Genomic DNA, 18,249 nt, shown 5'->3' on the forward strand with positions numbered 1-18,249 from the left:
TTGAGAAAATCGATTTTAAAGTTTCAAAGGGAAAACTGTCTTTTAAATGCGGGAAATGTCTGTTTTCTTTGCACAGGTAACATGTTTTTTGTCGGCATGCAGTCATAAATGTAATACATATAAGAGGTTCCAGGAAAAGGGACCGGTAACGCTAACCCAGCAGCAGCACACGTGATGGAACAGGAGGAGGGTGGCGCAGGAGGAGAAGAAGGCCACGCTTTGTGAGACACAACAACCCCGGCCTTGCATGAGGGCAAGAAGCGTGCGGATAGCAGGCTTTGTACCGCCATGCAGTCATAAATGTAATAAAGATAAGTGGTTCAATAAACAGGGACCACGCGGCAACGCTAACCCAGCAGCAGCAGACGTGATGGAACAGGAGCAGGCGCAGGAGGAGAAGGCCACGCTTTGTGAGACACAACAACCCAGGCCTTGCATGAGGGCAAGAAGCGTGCGGATAGCAGGCTTTGTACCGCCATGCAGTCATAAATGTAATAAAGATAAGTGGTTCAATAAACAGGGACCACGCGGCAACGCTAACCCAGCAGCAGCAGACGTGATGGAACAGGAGCAGGCGCAGGAGGAGAAGGCCACGCTTTGTGAGACACAACAACCCAGGCCTTGCATGAGGGCAAGAAGCGTGCGGATAGCAGGCTTTGTACGGCCATGCAGTCATAAATGTAATAAAGATAAGTGGTTCAATAAACAGGGACCACGCGGCAACGCTAACCCAGCAGCAGCAGACGTGATGGAACAGGAGGAGGCGCAGGAGGAGAAGGCCACGCTTTGTGAGACACAACAACCCAGGCCTTGCATGAGGGCAAGAAGCGTGCGGATAGCATGCTTTGTACCGCCATGCAGTCATAAATGTAATAAAGATAAGTGGTTCAATAAACAGGGACCACGCGGCAACGCTAACCCAGCAGCAGCAGACGTGATGGAACAGGAGCAGGCGCAGGAGGAGAAGGCCACGCTTTGTGAGACACAACAACCCAGGCCTTGCATGTGGACAAAAAGCGTGCGGATATAGCAGCAATGCTTTTTGCCGCCATGCAGTCATAAATGTAATACAGATGAGAGGTTCAATAAACAGGGCCCGGAAACGCAACACCATCCCAGATGTTCATTGGTCATGTTACTTGGTTGGGGTCCTGGAGTGTTGCGTAGTCATTTCCAATCCAGGATTGATTCATTTTAATTTGAGTCAGACGGTCTGCATTGTCTGTAGAGAGGCGGATACGCCGATCTGTGACGATGCCTCCGGCAGCACTGAAACAGCGTTCCGACATAACGCTGGCTGCCGGGCAAGCCAGCACCTCTATTGCGTACATTGCCAGTTCGTGCCAGGTGTCTAGCTTCGATACCCAATAGTTGAAGGGTGCAGATGGATGGTTCGACACAGCTACGCCATCTGACATGTAGTCCTTGACCATCTTCTCCAGGCGATCGGTGTTGGAGGTGGATCTGCACGCTTGCTGTTCAGTGGGCTGCGGCTGCATGGGTGTCAGAAAATTTTCCCACTCCAAGGACACTGCCGATACCATTCCCTTTTGGGTACTAGCTGCGGCTTGCGTTGTTTGCTGCCCTCCTGGTCGTCCTGGGTTTGCGGAAGTCAGTCTGTCTGCGTACAACTGGCTAGAGGAGGGGGAGGATGTCAATCTCCTCTCTAAAGTCTCCACAAGGGCCTGCTGGTATTCTTCCATTTTGACCTGTCTGACTCTTTCTTCAAGCAGTTTTGGAACATTGTGTTTGTACCGTGGATCCAGAAGGGTATAAACCCAGTAATTGGTGTTGTCCAGAATGCGCACAATGCGTGGGTCACGTTCAATGCAGTCTAGCATGAATTGAGCCATGTGTGCCAGAGTCCTACCAGAATCCTCATCATCCTCTTGTGAGCGTTGTGATAGTTGTTGTGATGCATCATAGTCGTCACCTTCCTCCTGGTCTGCTTCTGCTGACCATTCGCGTTGAATTGTGGAAGTCCAACGTGCACCGCTCTGGCCCTCGTCAGTGGTGGCATGAAATTCCTGCTCCAACTCCAGCTGTTCCTCCTCCTCTTCTTCGTCATAGCTGCTGGGGCCAGCGTTCCCTGAGGCGGATGGCCTGATGTTGGTACCATCACGCTGATCGTTTTCTCCTTCAGATTCCCCCAGTTGCATCATGACAGCTGTTTCCTTGATTTTTAACATCGACCTCTTCAGTAAACACAGCAGTGGTATGGTAATGCTGACTGAAGAGTTGTCACTGCTCACAAGCAACGTGGATTGCTCAAAATTTTGGAGGACTTGGCAGAGGTCCAACATGTTGGCCCAATCGGATCCACAGAAGCTTGGCAGCTGGCCGGATGCGCCTCGGTACTGCGCCGTCATGTACTGGACCACTGCACTCTTCTGCTCGCAAAAGCGGGCTAGCATGTGCAGCGTAGAATTCCAGCGCGTAGGGACATCACACAGCAAGCGATGGTGGGGGAGATTGAAGCGCTCCTGCATCTTGGCGAGTGCCCCCGAAGCAGTACTGGAATTTCTACAATGTTTGGACACTCGACGCACCTTCAACAGCAGATCGGGCACGCCTGGGTATGTCCTCAGGAACCGCTGAACTACTAGGTTCATCACGTGCGCCAGGCAAGGGATGTGTGTCAGCTTAGCCAACCTTAAAGCGCGAATGAGATTACTCCCATTATCACACACAACCATGCCCGGTTTCAGGTCCAGCGGTGCCAGCCACAAATCCGTCTGTTCCTTTATTCCCCTCCAAATTTCCTCCCCTGTGTGCTGCTTATCCCCAAGGCAGATTAGCTTCAGCAACGCTTGCTGACGCATGCCAACAGCTGTGCTGCACTGCTTCCACGATCCTACTGCTGCTGGGTTAGCGTTTCCGGATGAGGTACAGCTTTGAGATGCGTTGGAGGAGAAGGAGTCAGAGAGGTAGGTGCTGCTGTTATCCAGTGGGAGGGACGGCGGTGCAGCTGTTTGTGGCGTGGGCAACACCCGTGCCGTAGCAGGTGAGGAATCGCTGCCAGGCTCCACAAGGTTCACCCAGTGCGCGGTAAGGGAGATGTATCGACCCTGGCCGAACGCACTCGTCCAGGTGTCAGTGGTGAGGTGAACCTTGCAGGCAACGGCATTCTTCAAGCTTCGGGTTATTTTGCTGACCACGTGCTCATGCAACTCAGGCACTGCAGAGCGTGCAAAGTGGTAGCGGCTGGGAACCACGTAACGTGGGATGGCCACTGACATCATGCCCTTGAAGCTGTTTGTCTCCACCAATCGATATGGCAGCATTTCGCAGGCCAGAAGCTTGGCTATGCTGGCTGTTACTGCCACGGCCCGGGGGTCATTTGCTGGCAATTTCCTCTTGCGCTCAAACATCTCCGACACAGACAACTGAACCGTAGCGCTGCACACGGAAGGGCTGTTGGTTGTTGTGTTTGATGAACACTGGGAGACCTCAAGAGCACTACTCCGGAAAGTGACAGTGTCAGCGTCGTCTGATGTTTGTGAATGTTGTGAACCACGCAATGGCTGGGCTACTGCTGCTGCTGAGGCGGGTCTGGTGAACCCAAGGGAGGCAGTGTTGTTTCTGGTACCCTGTCCTGACGCGTTTGCCCAAAGAGTGGGATGTTTGGATAGCATGTGACGGCTCATGCTGGTGGTGGAGAGGTTGTTAATATTTTTCCCCCTGCTCAGGCGGGTCTTGCACACCTTGCAAATCGCCATGGTAACATCCTCAGTGCAGTCTTCAAAGAAAGCCCAGACTTTGGAGCACCTGCCTCCTTGCTGGCGATTTCTGTTTGCTCCTCTTTTGCCTCTCACTTGAACTTCCACGCTTGTGGTGCCTGAAATTGCGCGCCGCCTACCTTGTGGCACAAGGCGAACTCGTGCAGCAGTGTGTTCTTCAACAGACTCATCTGTGCTGCTGCTACGACGGCGATGTTCTCGTTCACAAACAAAATCTGGGTCTCTGTCCACATTGTCCATACCCTCCTCTTCCATCTCCTCAAACTCGTCATATGTCATTGTGGGCCACCGCCGTGGAGTAGAGCTCCCCACAACAACCTCTGCGCAGCACACTCCAACGTCGTCTTCCAGATCTTGTCGGCCGACCTCCTGCAATTGCAACCCCTCCTGCCCAAATTGCTCTGGGATTTGGGTTTCCGAGTCCTCTTCGGACTCGCCTCGTATTTCAGTGCGCGGTACATTTCCCACAGTTAACGGTTGTGAATCCAGGCACAACATTTCTGGCTGTTCCTCCATTGACCTTTGAAAGGTGGAAGTTTGTTGGGCTGGGAATAGCTCCTGCGAATACCCCATTGTGTCCTGAGGTAATTCATCGGACTGGTTATCTGGCAGTTGTGTGCGTGGTGTCGCTGCCGGTTGTGTCAGCTTTGTGCCCACTGGCTCCTTGTAACTGGCTGAGGACTCGGACCTCGTGCGTGATGTGCTGGTGCTGCTTAACCCACTGCTGGACGCTTGAGAGGTCATCCAAGTAATTATCTGGTCCTGTTCTTTTGGATTTGTGAGGGTTGTTGTCCTGGACAACATGGGTGGTATTGAGTGGGTTTTCTTGGGTGCTCCCCTGTGGCCTGTACGTGAACCGTCAGGGGAAACACCTCTTCCCTTGCCCCTCCCTCTTTCACCGGATTTCTTCCTCATTTCACTTATCCTTACAGTACACGCTGACTGGCAGCAGTACAGTGGCAGTACAGAAATGCTATACAGTACCACTATTCCCAGCAGCGACACAGAGCACAATGCTATACAGTGACGGGTGAGCGGTGTACCACTATTCCCAGCAGACACAGAACAGTGAACAGAATGCTATATAGTGTGGCTGAGCGAGCGGTGTACCACTATTCCCAGCAGACACAGAACAGTGAACAGAATGCTATATAGTGTGGCTGAACGAGCGGTGTACTACTGTTCCCAGCAGACACAGAACAGTACACAGAATGCTATATAGTGTGGCTGAACGAGCGGTGTACTACTGTTCCCAGCAGACACAGAACAGTACACAGAATGCTATATAGTGTGGCTGAACGAGCGGTGTACTACTGTTCCCAGCAGACACAGAACAGTGAACAGAATGCTATATAGTGTGGCTGAGCGAGCGGTGTACCACTATTCCCAGCAGACACAGAACAGTGAACAGAATGCTATATAGTGTGGCTGAGCGAGCGGTGTACCACTATTCCCAGCAGACACAGAACAGTAAACAGAATGCTATATAGTGTGGCTGAGCGAGCGGTGTACCACTATTCCCAGCAGACACAGAACAGTGAACAGAATGCTATATAGTGTGGCTGAGCGAGCGGTGTACCACTATTCCCAGCAGACACAGAACAGTGAACAGAATGCTATATAGTGTGGCTGAGCGAGCGGTGTACCACTATTCCCAGCAGACACAGAACAGTGAACAGAATGCTATATAGTGTGGCTGAGCGAGCGGTGTACCACTATTCCCAGCAGACACAGAACAGTGAACAGAATGCTATATAGTGTGGCTGAGCGAGCGGTGTACTACTGTTCCCAGCAGACACAGAACAGTACACAGAATGCTATATAGTGTGGCTGAACGAGCGGTGTACTACTGTTCCCAGCAGACACAGAACAGTACACAGAATGCTATATAGTGTGGCTGAACGAGCGGTGTACCACTATTCCAAGCAGACACAGAACAGTGAACAGAATGCTATATAGTGTGGCTGAGCGAGCGGTGTACCACTATTCCCAGCAGACACAGAGTGGCAGTAAACAGAATGCTATATAGTGTGGCTGAGCGAGGTACACAGAGTGGCAGTAAACAGAATGCTATATAGTGTGGCTGTGCAAGCGGTGTACTACTATTCCCAGCAGACACAGAGTGGCAGTAAACAGAATGCTATATAGTGTGGCTGAGCGAGGTACACAGAGTGGCAGTAAACAGAATGCTGAGCGAGCGGTGTACTACTATTCCCAGCAGCGACACACAATGACTGGGGGGGACCCTGGCTAGCGTGGCTGGAGCGCGAACTACCCTGCCTGCCTACCCAAAGCTAAACCCACAGACAAATGGCGGAGATATGACGTGGTTCGGGTATTTATTTACCCGAACCACGTGACAGTTCGGCCAATCAGAGCGCGTTCGGGTCCGAACCACGTGACCCGTTCGGCCAATCACAGCGCTAGCCGAACGTTCGGGGAACGTTCGGCCATGCGCTCTTAGTTCGGCCATATGGCCGAACGGTTTGGCCGAGCACCGTCAGGTGTTCGGCCGAACTCGAACATCACCCGAACAGGGTGATGTTCTGCAGAACCCGAACAGTGGCGAACACTGTTCGCCCAACACTATAAGGAAGTGGTAAGGGACAGGTTCATGTTAATTAGCATCACATACACCACCATACACATGAAATGGGAAAGGCATAACAACTGCTGTAAGTTTTGTGATAGTACGCAGTCTTCTAAAGTAAAAATAAAGAACATACCATTACATCAAGTGGATATGTACTAAAAATGTCAACTGTCCGTACAACATTCACAGAAAGGTAGGCTGAGGTAGTAAATAATAATGGAGACGTAATACTGCTGGTGGCAATCAGGACTTCAACCTAGTTTGGTAAATGTAACAGTCAACAAACACAGAAGGATAACTGAATGAGGAAATGAAATAATTTTTACAACTTTAGCAAAACATTCTGGTTCTATCTGATAAGCTCCTTACTCAAACCTTAGACCTACATTCATCCACAAACACATTTGAGTTACTTTACTTAGGTTGGAGAACAGTGAAGAAAACAAGTATTTGCTCTTAGGTGGCAAAGGTTAGATGCATTTACCTGGATCATAACAGAACACAGCAAGGACTGCTGGAAGGTTAGTGAATTAAGGGTGGTTTACACTGAATGCATTGCATAAGACAATGCAAAGCACAATGCAGTTGAAGGAAACTTCCCTATGGGTCAGTTTGTAACTATGCATTGTAACTGAAATCTTTTTCACAACACACTGAAGCTTGCATTTTTATTTTTTTTGCACTGTAAACCCAATACATATAAAAGTGCATTAAAATGCATAGCACAAGGGAACCGCAGAACAACTCATCAGTGAAAGTGTGTGCGTTTTATGCAACCTCCATGTAAACCAGCCAGTTCAGTGCTCTGCTCAGTTGTGTTGCATAATAATTCTGCATGCCCACTCCCTGCCCATACAATTCTATGGGGCTGCACACAGTACTGTGTTGCACCACTGTGAACCTAACCTTAAGGTGGCCACACACTATACAATTTTTTTTTAAATTTTGATTCAATTCCAAGAGTCCGATTTTCCGATTGATCGGAAGTTTCAATCAGAATCTTCGAGGTACCACACGTATTTTCGAGATTGCCGCAATTTTGTGGCACCTATTGCTAGCTAACCTATACTGTGGCACCTATAGCTAACTAACCAATACTGTGGCACCTATAGCTTACTAACCTATACTTTGACCCCAATAGCCGGCTAACCTATACAGTGGCACCTATAGCTGACTAACCTATACGTTGACCCATATAGCTGGCTAACCTATACTGTAGCACCTATAGCTGGCTAACCTATACTGTAACACCTATAGCTGACTAACCTATACTGTGGCAAATATACCTGGCTAACCTATACTGTGGCACCTACAGCTGACTAACCTATACTGTGGCACTTATGCCTGGCTAACCTATACTGGGGCACCTATGGTTGGCTACCTATACTGGAGGCACCTATAGCAGGCTAACCTATACTGGGGCACCTATAACTGGCACGGAAGTGGGGGAGGGGAGCACATCTGAATGTCTATGGGGGTGTGTTAGGGGTGTAGCCTGTGTTAAGGGGCAGGGTTTAGTGGCCCGGAGCTTATGTGCCTATTGGCTCCTGAGCTGCAAATCTGGCCCTGACTACTATTTAGACATAATGAGGTTTAGTACTTAGTTATATTCTTACCAAACACGGACTCGGGTACTCGGCTGCAACATGGCTGGCAACTGCACATGGGAAACACTGAAAAGTAATATATTTTTCGAGTTAAACTTTTGTATAACCTTAAAGTTGACTTACTGTGCAACTATATTCAAAATGTTTCATTTTAGTTTTGGATAAAGTAGAAAAGAGATAGAACGTGTTCCAGGCTTAGACAACATGCAGCACACCTCCATACAATCTTAGATCAAAAGGATCTAATAACTTGGTCATCCCAAAGGTAATTTGGAGCCAGAGTCTTCTGTCATGCTGCCAGAGCTGAATTTGTACTTTCCAGCACCCAAGGCCTGCTGTTGCCAATTGCTCCACCCCACTCCCCCAACCCAACAGCATTCTCTCCAACACCCTGACTTGCGATCATTGGTTTGAATGGGCTCCCCTCCACTGCACTGCTCTGTCCCCCATTTGACAAAGAAGCAGTTCATGTTCTGTTTACTCGCATTCCCTGCTGTAATATTGCGCTCCTGTCTGGATGTGCACAGTAACCAAGATCATTCTGGCCATGCAGTCTGAGAAATGATGCTAGTGTATAAGCAGCACTTGTCGAGGTTGTATATCCACAAAACTACTGGCATCGATTGCTGTGCACATCAGGGCAGGAGTGCAAAATTACAGGGAGTGCAAGTGGACAAAGCATGCACTGCTTCTTTGTCCTCTGTGCAACTGGCTGCAGTCAGTGCCACATACGAGGGACAGGGCAGCGCAATGGAGAGAAGTGGATCCAAAACAGAGAACATGTAAGTAGAAGGGTCCCATACTACACATGCTGGCATAGATATAGTGTCAGCTCAGGTAACCTTTTAAACAGTGACAATTTTGCACGTAAAGGGTTGATTTAAGACAAAATGAGGCAGGCAAGCCTTAAACAGGAGCACAGAGACTGCTGCTGGCATAAATGCGGTTTGCGCATGCGCAGTACTGTCACGCCGGCCACCATGATGTGGCGAAGCGGCTGGCGTGGTGACGATTGACGTCATCTTTCAGGAAGAAGGAGCCCAACACTCGGGCCCAGTGTCGCCGGGAGCCATTTCTGAGCAGGGCCTGGGAGAAGAGCCAAGGGACCTCCCGACCCACGGTGGGCTGGAGAAAGACCCAGGTAAGTTCAGATTTTGAGTTTAGTTCTGCTTGGAGTCCCTTTAAAGTAAAACTGAAGCAAAAAAAAGGTCAGATACTTACCTATGGAGAAGCAAGGCTCTGGATCCTATAGAGCTTACCCTGTCCTCTCTCGGCCCCACGTTTCAGTGCTATCACTCACATTGCATGTAATCAACCAACTGGTCGATTACACCTCCAGGGAGCCCTCAGAAGGCTTCTGGAGTGCTTGTGTCGCCAAGTGCTCCAGAAGACAGGTGGCTCCATACTGCACATGTAGTAAATTGGAATGGTGGATAGCAGGGGAACTAAGAAACCAGGATAGGACCAGGAAGGCTGTGTAGGGTCCAGAGCCCTACCTTTCCATATAGGTATTTGGCTTTTTTTTTCTCACTACAAATTTGCAGTTTACAGCAGCTGACTAGTAATAAACTGAAAGGTGAAGGTGAGGGTGAGAGAGAACTACCACAATCAGAATCAATTTTAGCTGTCACAATAAGTTTGCACTTACAAGGAATTCGACAAAACAAAACAAGGATAGACAGTATAGATATTACTAATCAAGGACAGTATATAAGTTAAAGTGGTAATAAAGGGTGAGAAGTGATCATTTTCAGTTCTATGTTGTAATGCTTTGAAATCCTAGCAGCTCTAGCATGGTTCTGCATTAAAGAGACTCTGTAACAAAATTTTCATCCTTATTTCTTCTATCCTATAAGTTCCTATGCCTGTTCTAATGTGGTCTGGCTTACTGCAGCCTTTCCTACTTGCACAGTGGCTGTATTATCTCTGTTATATGATATAATCTTCTCTCCTCTGTCGGCTCTGTCGGGCTGAGACACTCAGGCTGGAATGTGCAGGGCTGCTTGTGATTGGATAGAAGCTATACACATCCTCTCCAGGCCCCCTGCAGGCTCTGTATGACTCCCACCCTCTGCTTATGTGAGCCTATCACAAGCTGGTTAGTTTGTTTGTAAACACTGCCCAAAACTGGCAATTACAAGCCAGGTATGCAGCAGAGAGTGGCAGAAACAGCACAGAGGGGCCCAGGAGAACATAATGAATAGCATGGTATGCTTTTTGTTGTAAGAATTTTAGAGTACAGATTCTCTTTAAGCATGGCTAACACCTGGAGGCAGAAACGGTCCCTGTGCTGGAAGTGTTTGTTGGGACTGACCAGTATCTCATACTTAACCACTTAAGCCAATCTGGACGGATATATTTGTCCAAAAATCGCTACTCAAAGGCAATCTGGACGAATATATCCGTCCAGCAGTGTTGCAGCCATTGTGCACGCATATCAGCATGCAGGCGGCTCGTTCCCCGCCGCTATTACAGGGGATCGATGGTGGAAGAGGAATGAGTGTTCCCCCGAGGCAAACCATCCCCTGTGAATGAATCAAGATGCCTCAAATTAGGAGGCATCTTGATTCATGAAAATCTACGTCACGAAATGTAAAAAAAAAAAAAGGATCTCGCACTTCCTCGTATCTTCCAGGAGAGTGCTTAGCGCTGCCTTGTGGCCAAAAAGTAAAATGAAGTAGAAATGAAAAAAACAAAAACAATACACACTAAGTAAAAACTGATTGACTCCCCACCCTCCCCGTTAACTAAAAAAATAAAAACACACGTTTAAAAAAAAAATATTACAGTTTAAGAAAAATATATAAATAGTTACCTTAGGGACTAAACTTTTTAATATGTATGTTGTGAAGGTATATTACAATATACCTTATTGCCTTGAGCCTATATGGCCTTGTAATTAGTGATGGACTGAAACTGAAAAAATGCACCTTTATTTCTAAATAAAATATTTGCGCCATACATTCTACTAGGGAAATATTTTGAACGTTGCAATAAACAGGACAAATGGGCAAATAAAATAAGTGGATTTTATCCGCAGTAAAACATTTTAGTTTAAAACTGTAATGGCTGAAAACTGAGAAAAAATAATTATTTTCCCATTTGTTTCTTATTATCCCTGTTAAAATGCATTTGGAATAAAATAATTCTTAGCAAAATGTAACCCCCCCCACCCCCCCCACCCCAATTTTGCCCTCTCAGGAGCGCTGACAGGGCCAAAATTGCCTTCGTCCTGAAGGTGAAAACACCTGCGGACTGAAGTGGTTAAAGTGAACCTCCAGCCTCCAGCCTGTCATCACACCAAGCTCCCAGGAAGTTAGGGAGATGCAGGGAACTATAATATTCAGGCTGCAGACAGTGTGTGCAGAGAAAAGCAGGGCGGCTGCAGACCAGGAGAGATGTTTTACTTTAGCATGTGACCTCTTATCTTTCCAAGTCCTGCCGCTCTTCTGCTTTTTCTGCCCAAGGCTATGGCCTTTGTGGCCTTCCCAGAAGTCCGGTACTGCATGCTGCCCCTTCACTTTGGAACTCCTTGTCACACCCAATCAGGATACCTCCATCCCTGGAAGCATTTAAAGAGAACCCAAGCTGGTGGCATAACTTAAAAAAAAAACATACTACTTGATCCGGGAGGGGTGGTATGAGCCAGATCATGGAGTGATACTTACCACCACTCCTGCAGCCTTTAATCAGCTGGTATTGCTTTTAATTTTTGTTTAAAAGGCTGCAGCTCTGCTATGTGCCTCTCATGGCAGAGATTTTATGAAAAAAGACTTGTCTATTTCCTCACCCTTACACTTCTCATGACAGAGCACAGGTAGGAGGGGAAGGAGCTGGGAGAGGCAGAGAAGGGGCAGGGAGAGGTGAAGAATGGATGTTCCTAACACCTGAGAGGGCATTCTGTCCCTCGCCTGAAAAGAATGCACCTTCTGTTCTCAGGCTGCCGACAAGCTCTGCTTGAATTTTTTTTTTTTGGGGGGGGGGGGGGGGGGAGTATGCAGTGGCCAGCCACAAAAGAACAGAGAGGACACAGAGTTATGCAATTAAATGACTAACATGCCTCTGTGTCCCAATCATTACACACAGTGATGTGAAAAACTATTTGCCTTCTTCCTGATTTCTTATTCTTTTGCATGTTTGTCACACTTAAATGTTTCTGCTCATCAAGAACTCAAAGATAACATAATTGAACACAAAATGCAGTTTTAAATGATGGTCAGTGGCGTTCCTACCATAGGGCGGCATGGGGCGCCCCGCACCGGGTGTCGGGCGCCCCAGGGGGTGTCATCAAGGCCCCCACAGAGGCCTGTGCCGGCCGGACAGGAGGGGGAAAGCAACCCGGAAAGGAGGGGTGGCGGGGAAAGCGGCGGGGAGGGGGGCCGGACCCCCCACCTCCCTCACCTGGGTCCCCTCCTTCTGGCGCTTCACCCTCCTAATTAGCAGCAGCTTGATGAGCGGGCAGGAGCGGGCGGAGAAGACTTACTCACCTACTTCCTGCGTTCCAGGCGATGGCAAATAGCGTCATCGTCACCTGACGCTGGTCTCCACCTTCTCCACCGCCCACTGTGCTTCCTGATTTGCGGAAGCACAGTGAGCGACAGAGAGACCAGCGTCACGTGAGGATGACGTTATGCGCCATCGCCTGGAGCAGGTGAGTAAGTCCTCCCCGCCCGCTTCGCTAAGCTGCTGGCTGCTGCTAATTAGGAGGGGGAAGCGCCGGAAGGAGGGGACCCCGCCACCCCACCTTCCAAGCTTCCCTCATACCGGGGGCCACTATGCTACACTGGGGGCACCTATGCTACACTGGGGGCCACTATGCTACACTGGGGGCCACTATGCTACACTGGGGGCCACTATGCTACACTGGGGGCACCTATGCTACACTGGCGGCCACTATGCTACACTGGGGGCCACTATGCTACACTGGGGGCCACCATGCTACACTGGGGGCCACCATGCTACACTGGGGGCCACCATGCTACACTGGGGGCCACTATGCTACACTGGGGGCACCTATGCTACACTGGGGGCACCTATGCTACACTGGGGGCCACTATGCTACACTGGGGGCACCTATGCTACACTGGCGGCCACTATGCTACACTGGGGGCCACTATGCTACACTGGGGGCCACCATGCTACACTGGGGGCCACCATGCTACACTGGGGGCCACTATGCTACACTGGGGGCACCTATGCTACACTGGGGGCCACTATGCTACACTGGGGGCCACTATGCTACACTGGGGGCCACTATGCTACACTGGGGGCCACTATGCTACACTGGCGGCCACTATGCTACACTGGGGGCCACTATGCTACACTGGGGGCCACTATGCTACACTGGGGGCACCTATGCTACACTGGGACCACTATGCTACACTGGGGCCACTATGCTACACTAAACTATACTGGGGCCACTATGCTATACTGGGGCAACTATACTAGCTATACTGGGGCAGTGGCGGTGCCAGGGGGGTGGTTTGGGTGCTGAAGCACCCCCTAATATTGTCCAAGCACCCCCAGCGTGAACTGATTTTCGGCGTCTAATAGACGCTGTGTCAGTTCACTGACAGCAGCAGCCCGCAGCTCCAACAGCGGCAGAGCAGGGCTACAGTAAAATGGCGTCCGAAGCCCTGCTCTGGAGACTGAGTCTGCAATGCAGGGCTTCGGGCGCCATTTTCCCGTAGCCCTGCTCTCACCGCGGGAGTTTCAGTTGCTGGCTGCAGAGGATCGTGAGAGCTGCGCGCCGGACGGAGGCCGGGACAGGAGGTCTGCTGCTGCTTCAGGTGAGTAAATTTTTATTTAATTTATATTAGCAGGTGTATCGACTGTTCTGGCCAGGTCTGCTACATGATTGAAGTGTTTTCTGGCCAGGTTGCCACATGATTGCATATATTTTCTGGGCAAATCTGCCGACATGATTGCATGTATTTTCTGGGCAAATCTGCCGACATGATTGCATGTATTTTCTGGGCAAATCTGCCGACATGATTGCATGTATTTTCTGGGCAAATCTGCCGACATGATTGCATGTATTTTCTGGGCAAATCTGCCGACATGATTGCATGTATTTTCTGGGCAAATCTGCCGACATGATTGCATGTATTTTCTGGGCAAATCTGCCGACATGATTACATGTATTTTCTGGGCAAATCTGCCGACATGATTGAACGTGTTTTTTGGGCAAATCTGCCGACATGATTGAACGTGTTTTTTGGGCAAATCTGCCGACATGATTGCATATATTTTCTGGGCAAATCTGCCGACATGATTGCATGTATTTTCTGGGCAAATCTGCCGACATGATTGCATGTATTTTCTGGGCAAATCTGCCGACATGATTGCATGTATTTTCTGGGCAAATCTGCCGACATGATTGCATGTATTTTCTGGGCAAATCTGCCGACATGATTGCATGTATTTTCTGGGCAAATCTGCCGACATGATTGAACGTGTTTTTTGGGCAAATCTGCCGACATGATTGAACTATTTTCTGGTCAAATCTGTTCACATTACGTGTATTTTCTTGAGAAAACCTGAACAATTATGTGAATTTTCTGGGGAAAGGCCCACTGTCTTTGTGTTGCACTTTTAAGGGGAACCCGAGGTGAGAATAATATTGGGCTGCAATATTTATCTCCTTTTAAGCAATACCAGCTGCCTGGCTGCTGTGCTGGTCCTCTGCATCTAATTCTTTAAACCATAGACCCTGAATAAGCAAGCAGCAGGTCAGGGGCTTCTGACAATATTGTCAGAACTGACAAGATTAGCTGCATGCTTGTTTCTGGTGTAATTCAGTTCACTACTGCAGCCAAATAGATCAGCAGGGCTGCCTATTGTTTAAAAGAAAATGAATATGGCAGCCTCCATATCACTCTTATCCCGGGTTCACTTTAAATTAGTTAGCTCTGCCCTCATCCGGTCATGGCCACGCCCATTTTTCGCCGCGGCGCGCAATGCGCGCCGCATGTTATAACCGCACCCATTTTTTGTTAGCTATACTGGTGCCACTATACTATACTAAGGACAACTTTAGGGGGGGGAGCGAGCCTACACCTGGCATTACCCGCCGTGTCACGTTTAGCATGCCACATTTGCTGTTTTTTTTTTTTTTTAATGGGGGGGGGGGGGTGTCTTTTTAATACCCAGCACCGGGTGTCAAATGCCCTAGGTACGCCACTGATGATGGTTTTTATTATTTAGTGAGAATAAAAACTCAAAACCTACATGGCCCTGTGTAAAAAAGGAATTGCCCCCTGAACCTAATAACTGGTTGGGCCACCCTTAGCAGCAATAACTGCAATCAAGTGTCTGCGATAACTTGCAACAAGTCTTTTACAGTGCTCTGGAGGAATTTTGGCCCACTCATCTTTGCAGAATTGTTGTAATTCAGCTTTATTTGAGGGTTCTCTAGCATGAACCGCCTTTTTAAGGTCATGCCACAACATCTCAATAGGATTTAGGTCTGGACTTTGACTAGGCCTCTCCAAAGTCTTCATTTTGTTTTTCTTCAGCCATTCAGAGGTGGATTTGCTGGTGTGTTTTGGGTCATTGTCCTGCTGCAGCACCCAAGATCGTTTCAGCTTGAGTTGACAAACAGATGGCCGGACATTCTCCTTCAGGATTTTTTGGTAGACAGTAGAATTCATGGTTCCATCTATCACAGCAAGCCTTGTAGGTCCTGAAGCAGCAAAACAACCCCAGACCATCACACTATCACCACCATATTTTACTGTTGGTATGATGTTCTTTTGCTGAAATGCTGTGTTACTTCTACGCCAGATGTAACGGGACACGCACCTTCCAAAAAGTTCAACTTTTGTCTCGTCGGTCCACAAGGTATTTTCCCAAAAGTCTTGGCAATCATTGAGATGTTTTTTAGCAAAATTGAGACGAGCCTTAATGTTCTTTTTGCTTAAAAGGGGTTTGCGCCTTGGATATCTGCCATGCAGGCCGTTTTTGCCCAGTCTCTTTCTTATGGTGGAGTCGTGAACACTGACCTTAGTTGAGGCAAGTGAGGCCTGCAGTTCTTTAGATGTTGTCCTGGGGTCTTTTGTGGCCTCTCGGATGAGTTTTCTCTGCACTCTTGGGGTAATTTTGGTCGGTCGGCCGGGCGGCCACTCCTGGGAAGGTTCATCACTGTTCCATGTTTTTGCCATTTGTGGATAATGGCTCTCACTGTGGTTCGCTGGAGTCCTAAAGCTTTAGAAATGGCTTTATAACCTTTACCAGACTGATAGATCTCAATTACTTTTGTTCTCATTTGTTCCTGAATTTCTTTGGATCTTGGCATGATGTCTAGCTTTTGAGGTGCTTTTGATCTACTTCTCTGTGTCAGATAGCTCCTATTTAAAGAGACTCTGTAACAATTTTTTCAGCCTTAGTTCTTCTATCCTATGAGTTCCTATGCCTGTTCTAATGTGCTGGGGCTTACTGCAGCTCTTCCTAATTACACTGTCTCTGTAATAAATCAATGTATCTTTCCTCTGTCCTGTTTGTCGGGCTAAGGCTTTGATTGTGTGGAATGTGCAGGGCTGCTTGTGATTGGTAGAAGCGATACACACCCTCTGCAGGCCCCCTGCATACTCACACACTATGCTTAGCTGAGCCTATTAGAAGCTGGTTAGTTTGTTTGTAAACATTGCCTAAAACTGTTAATTACAAGCCAGGATTGCAGCAGAGAGTGGCAGAAACAGCACAGAGGGGCACAGGAGAAAATAAGGAATAGAATGGTATGCTTTTTAGTGTAAGAATATTAGAGTACAGATTCTCTTTAAGTGATTTCTTGATTGAAACAGGTGTGGCAGTAATCAGGCCTGGGGGTGACTACAGAAATTAAACTCAGGTGTGATAAACCACAGTTAAGTTATAGGACTATTGGGAACAGAAAAGTATCTAAAATCTGTTTTATTGTGTCATTTCTCTCCTGGTGCTCTCTGGTGTTCCATCGATGTATGAGTCTTTCAGGTGACTCAAGCCATCTCGTTGCGGCAATCAGGTCACATCTGCTTTGCCTCAACAGTCATGACTGAGGTTGGCTTGGTTTGTGTAGAAAGGATGATTCATACTATGAATGTGCAACATGCTGCAAATCTTCTGAAATTGCATGTTGCAGTCCTGTTAATCGCAAAGGATTGTTTTCAACTTCAACATTTTGTGGAATCTGTTACAAATTATTGACACTGATTTCAGGGCACTATGAATATAGTTTTCTAAATACAGTGTTCAGTGAGCACAGTAACATAATCAGCTAGGCTCAACTACAGAAAAAAGTGTAAAACAAAGGTAACAGTCCTGCACCCTCACCACAGAAACAGGCAGTGATGAGCGAAAATGCCAGTTTTCTTTTGGCATTAATGTTCGTGAAAATAATGTTAAATTCAATTTTCAAAGAAAAACTGAACTTTACTGCAGTAAAACCTTATCTCAAGCTTTGTCAGAGGGCTGGTCCCCTTAAAAAAAGCAACAAATGACCATGTATCAAAGAATGAACATCAGCTGGTGTTTATTTTTTCATTCATTTTTTGATACATGGCTGTGTGTTGCTTTTTTAAAGGGGGGATAAGGGGATTTTCTATGGTTGTACTGCAACCATAGTTTTGCAGTTGTTTTAGCAGACACCCATGATTTTTGTATATTATTTACACTTGTGGGTATCATGAGGTGGCTCCCCCCAATTATTTTGGGGTACATCTAATTTCACTTTTAGCGCTCCTCAGATTTTTTTAATACAAGTGCTTCAGAAAACTGGACTGTATACGACCCAAGTTGGGTCCAATAGCTCAGAGAAGCTCATTTGCATAGATAACAAGTGAAGGGTTTTTTTTAAACTCTTCCTGTACTGGAAAACAATATGAGACTCTTTTCTTTGCTACTAATGTTCTATTTCTTAGTTGTACTACACATACATTCATTATCTCATAAGTTTGCTTTCACTTCAGGTTTGCATTAACATATCTTTTGTTCTTATGTCAAATATGAATGCATAGGGCTTGATTCACTAAGACAAATAGCATGCCTTATCGAAGTTAGCACACCTTATCATAGTCAACTTATGCCTGCTAATTGGCAATGACGAGAGCTCCACTCCTCCTGCCCTGAGCCCCTGCAGGTTCGTAGCGCTCGCTATGCTACTCTGATAAGGCGTGTTAACTTTGATAAGGTGTGCTAACTTTGATAAGGCTTGCTATGTGTCTTAGTGAATCAAGCCCATAGAGTAAACAAGCTCAATGAAGTGTTCTAAATTTTTCATGGTGCCACAGGCACTTCAAACTAAATCTGTCACTAAAATTCCAATGCCGTTTGT

At 47.6% G+C, this 18,249-nt stretch overlaps 1 protein-coding gene across 4 annotated transcripts in view; it reads right to left on the bottom strand.

The window, feature by feature from the left end:
* MLC1 (modulator of VRAC current 1) overlaps window positions 1–18,249 on the bottom strand; it is a 118,607-nt gene that overhangs the window by 15,472 nt on the left and 84,886 nt on the right. For 3 of the 4 annotated variants that reach the window (XM_068276345.1, XM_068276343.1, XM_068276342.1), the window contains 2 exons: window positions 7,950–8,006; window positions 6,467–6,589 (listed from right to left, as the gene is read on the bottom strand). In XM_068276345.1, the coding sequence (XP_068132446.1) occupies window positions 6,467–6,589; window positions 7,950–8,006 (180 nt within the window). The remainder of the gene's footprint in view (window positions 1–6,466; window positions 6,590–7,949; window positions 8,007–18,249) is intronic. The other variant, XM_068276344.1, reaches the window with a different exon arrangement.

This window comes from Hyperolius riggenbachi, chromosome 3 (genome assembly GCF_040937935.1).
Source record: "Hyperolius riggenbachi isolate aHypRig1 chromosome 3, aHypRig1.pri, whole genome shotgun sequence".
In the NCBI taxonomy this organism is placed as follows: domain Eukaryota; kingdom Metazoa; phylum Chordata; class Amphibia; order Anura; family Hyperoliidae; genus Hyperolius; species Hyperolius riggenbachi.